Genomic DNA, 2720 nt, shown 5'->3' with positions numbered 1-2720 from the left:
ACAAATTTATATTACATTTTTGAGTTGGTATATGGTAGTTTTTTGAAGCATTCTTGATAAAATAACTTAAAATCATCTGCAAAGTATTGTATATGCTTTCCAGTATTTTTTACCTACTATTTTGTAAATGATTATAGGTAACTTTATAATAGGTATAATTGGTTTTGGATTGCTGTTTTTGTTGATTCACTTATATGTAGTGTTTTCCCTTTGAGTCAGATATGTTTTCTTATTAACATTGAGTGGTTTAAACATTCGTGTATGTTGGGCCAGTTTCCATATTAAATTAGATATTTGCATGTAACTCTTAGGAGATATTTTATGTATATATGTGTGTGGGAAAACTTGATAAAATATTCTTCTGAATTTGTTTATAGGCTTCCTGGCAACACCAGAACAAAAATTGGCTTCATAACATTTGACAGTACAATCCATTTCTACAGTCTTCAAGAAGGTCTCTCTCAACCACAGATGCTAATAGTTTCAGATATTGAAGGTATATACATGTCATATATTTATTGAACTACCTTGGGAATTTTCAGTGTTAGAAATATTTTATGAATATTTGACAAATTAGGGATATAGTGTATGAATCTATTATGTTGAGGAAATTCTTGAGTGTAAAATCATAAGATTGTTAAGAGGTCTTCAGTCCAATCTCTCGTTTTATGGAAGTGGAAACAGGGTTAGGGAGGTAATATGAATTCTGAACAAGGTAACAAAAGCAAATTAATGTTAGAACTCAGATAAAATTTAGGCCTTTTCCCCATTCTTCCCATTTATTTATTCATAAAATATTTGAGGGCTGCACGTGGTGACTCACACCTGTAATCCCAGCACTTCGGGACACTGAGGTGGGAGGATTGTTTAAAGCCAGGAGTTTGAGACCAGCCTGGGGAACATATTAATAGCAAGACCCCCACCTCTACAAAAAATTTAAAAATTAGCCATGTAGGGTGGTGTGTGCCTGTAGTCCCAGCTACTTGGAAGGCTAAGGTGGGAAGATCACTTAAGCCTAGGCGTTCAAGGCTGCAGTGAGCTCTGATCGCACCACTGTACTCCAAGCATTTTGTCCTTTAAAGAATACCATCAAGAAAATGGAAAGACAACCCACAAAATGGGTTTCCAAAATTTGGAAATCATATCTGATATGGAATTTACATCTAGATTACATAAAGAATTCCTACAATTTAACAATAAAAAGACAATAGGTAGAAATGGATAAAGAGGCCGGGCGCAGTGGCTAATGCCTGTAATCCTAGCACTCTGGGAGGTCGAAGTGGGAGGACTGCTTGAGCTCAGGAGTTTGAGACCAGCCTGAGCAAGAGTGACACCCGGTCTCTACTAAAAATACAAAAGTTAGCCAGGTGGGGTGGTGTGTGCCTGTAGTCCCAGCTACTGGGGAGGGTGAGGCAGGAGGATCACTTGAGCCCAGGAGTTTGAGGTTGCTGCGAGCTATGATGACGACACTGCACTCTACCTGGGGCGAGGGAGTAAGACTCTGTCTCAAAAAAAAAGAGTGGATAAAGGATTTGAATAAATATTTCTGTATTCAATGTATAATATTCAATATACTCTCTATATAAATGGTTGATAAATGCATCAATAGATGCTCTACATCATGAATCAACAGGCAAATGCAAATGAAAAAACACAACGAGATGTCACCTGACACCAACTAGGATGGCTAAAATTAAAGAGCTGGACAATAGCAAGTATTGGTGAGGATGTGGAGAAATTGGAACTCTCATACACTGCTAGGGGAATGTGAAATGGTGCAGCCTCTGTGGAAAACAGTCTGGCATTTCCTCAAAAATTAAACATAGAGTTACCATATGACCCAGCAATTCCACTCAATAAATATATACTCAAGAAAATTGAAAGAATCATGTCCATACATAAATTTGTACATTAATGTTTGTAGCAGCATGGCCCCAAAAGTGGAAACAACTCATATGTCGATCTTGTGATGAATGGATAAACAAAACATGGCATAGCCATACAGTGGATGTTATTTGGCAATAAAAAAGAATGAAGCACTGATGCATGCCAGCATGGATGAATCTTGAAAACATCAGGCTTAGTGATAGAAGCCAACCACAAAAGACTACATATAGAATGGTCCTCTTTATATGAAATATCCAGAATATGCAAATCCATAGGGACTGAAAGTAGATTAGCCGTTGCCAGGAACTTGGGAGGAGGAAAAATGAGGAATGACTGTTAATGGTTGCAGGGATTCTTTTTGAGATGATGATAAGGATCTTGAATTAGATAGTGGTGATGGCTGTACAACTCTGAATATATTTAAAATGTCTGAATTGTACTCTTTGCAAGGGTGAATTTTATGATATATGAATTGTATCTCAATAAATCTGTTACTGAAAAATTTTGAATTGTAAAGGAAAAAATGGGAAGAAGCCTAAAGAATAGATGGTAGAATCTTTGTATGACAGCTAAAGTAAATATTTGATGTTTCAAATTATTTGTTGGTATTAATTTTACAAACTTTATAATAAGCCATATTTTTTATACTCAAAAACAATATAAAAATGTAAAACATGATTCTTCTCATAATCCTTTGTCACCCATGTTGTCATCCCAGTTTGAGTCCTTCTAAAGGGAATTTAGTTCCTAAGCGAGAATAAATGAGAATCCTGAGAGGCTCATCTGAAGTGGTCGGTTAGCATTCTGTCTGATTCACTTGATTTTGTAGTCCC

General features: G+C 36.2%; 1 protein-coding gene across 1 annotated transcript in view; it reads left to right on the top strand.

The window, feature by feature from the left end:
• SEC24A (SEC24 family member A) overlaps nt 1-2720 on the top strand; it is a 92193-nt gene that overhangs the window by 35109 nt on the left and 54364 nt on the right. The window contains exon 8 of the mRNA XM_012651306.1: nt 378-496. Within this exon, the coding sequence (XP_012506760.1) occupies nt 378-496 (119 nt within the window). The remainder of the gene's footprint in view (nt 1-377; nt 497-2720) is intronic.

Source organism: Propithecus coquereli, unplaced genomic scaffold (genome assembly GCF_000956105.1).
Source record: "Propithecus coquereli isolate 6110/MARCELLA unplaced genomic scaffold, Pcoq_1.0 Scaffold353, whole genome shotgun sequence".
Taxonomy (NCBI): Eukaryota; Metazoa; Chordata; class Mammalia; order Primates; family Indriidae; genus Propithecus; species Propithecus coquereli.
Note: the sequence above shows the minus strand (reverse complement) of the source record. Positions and strands in the feature narration are given on the sequence as shown.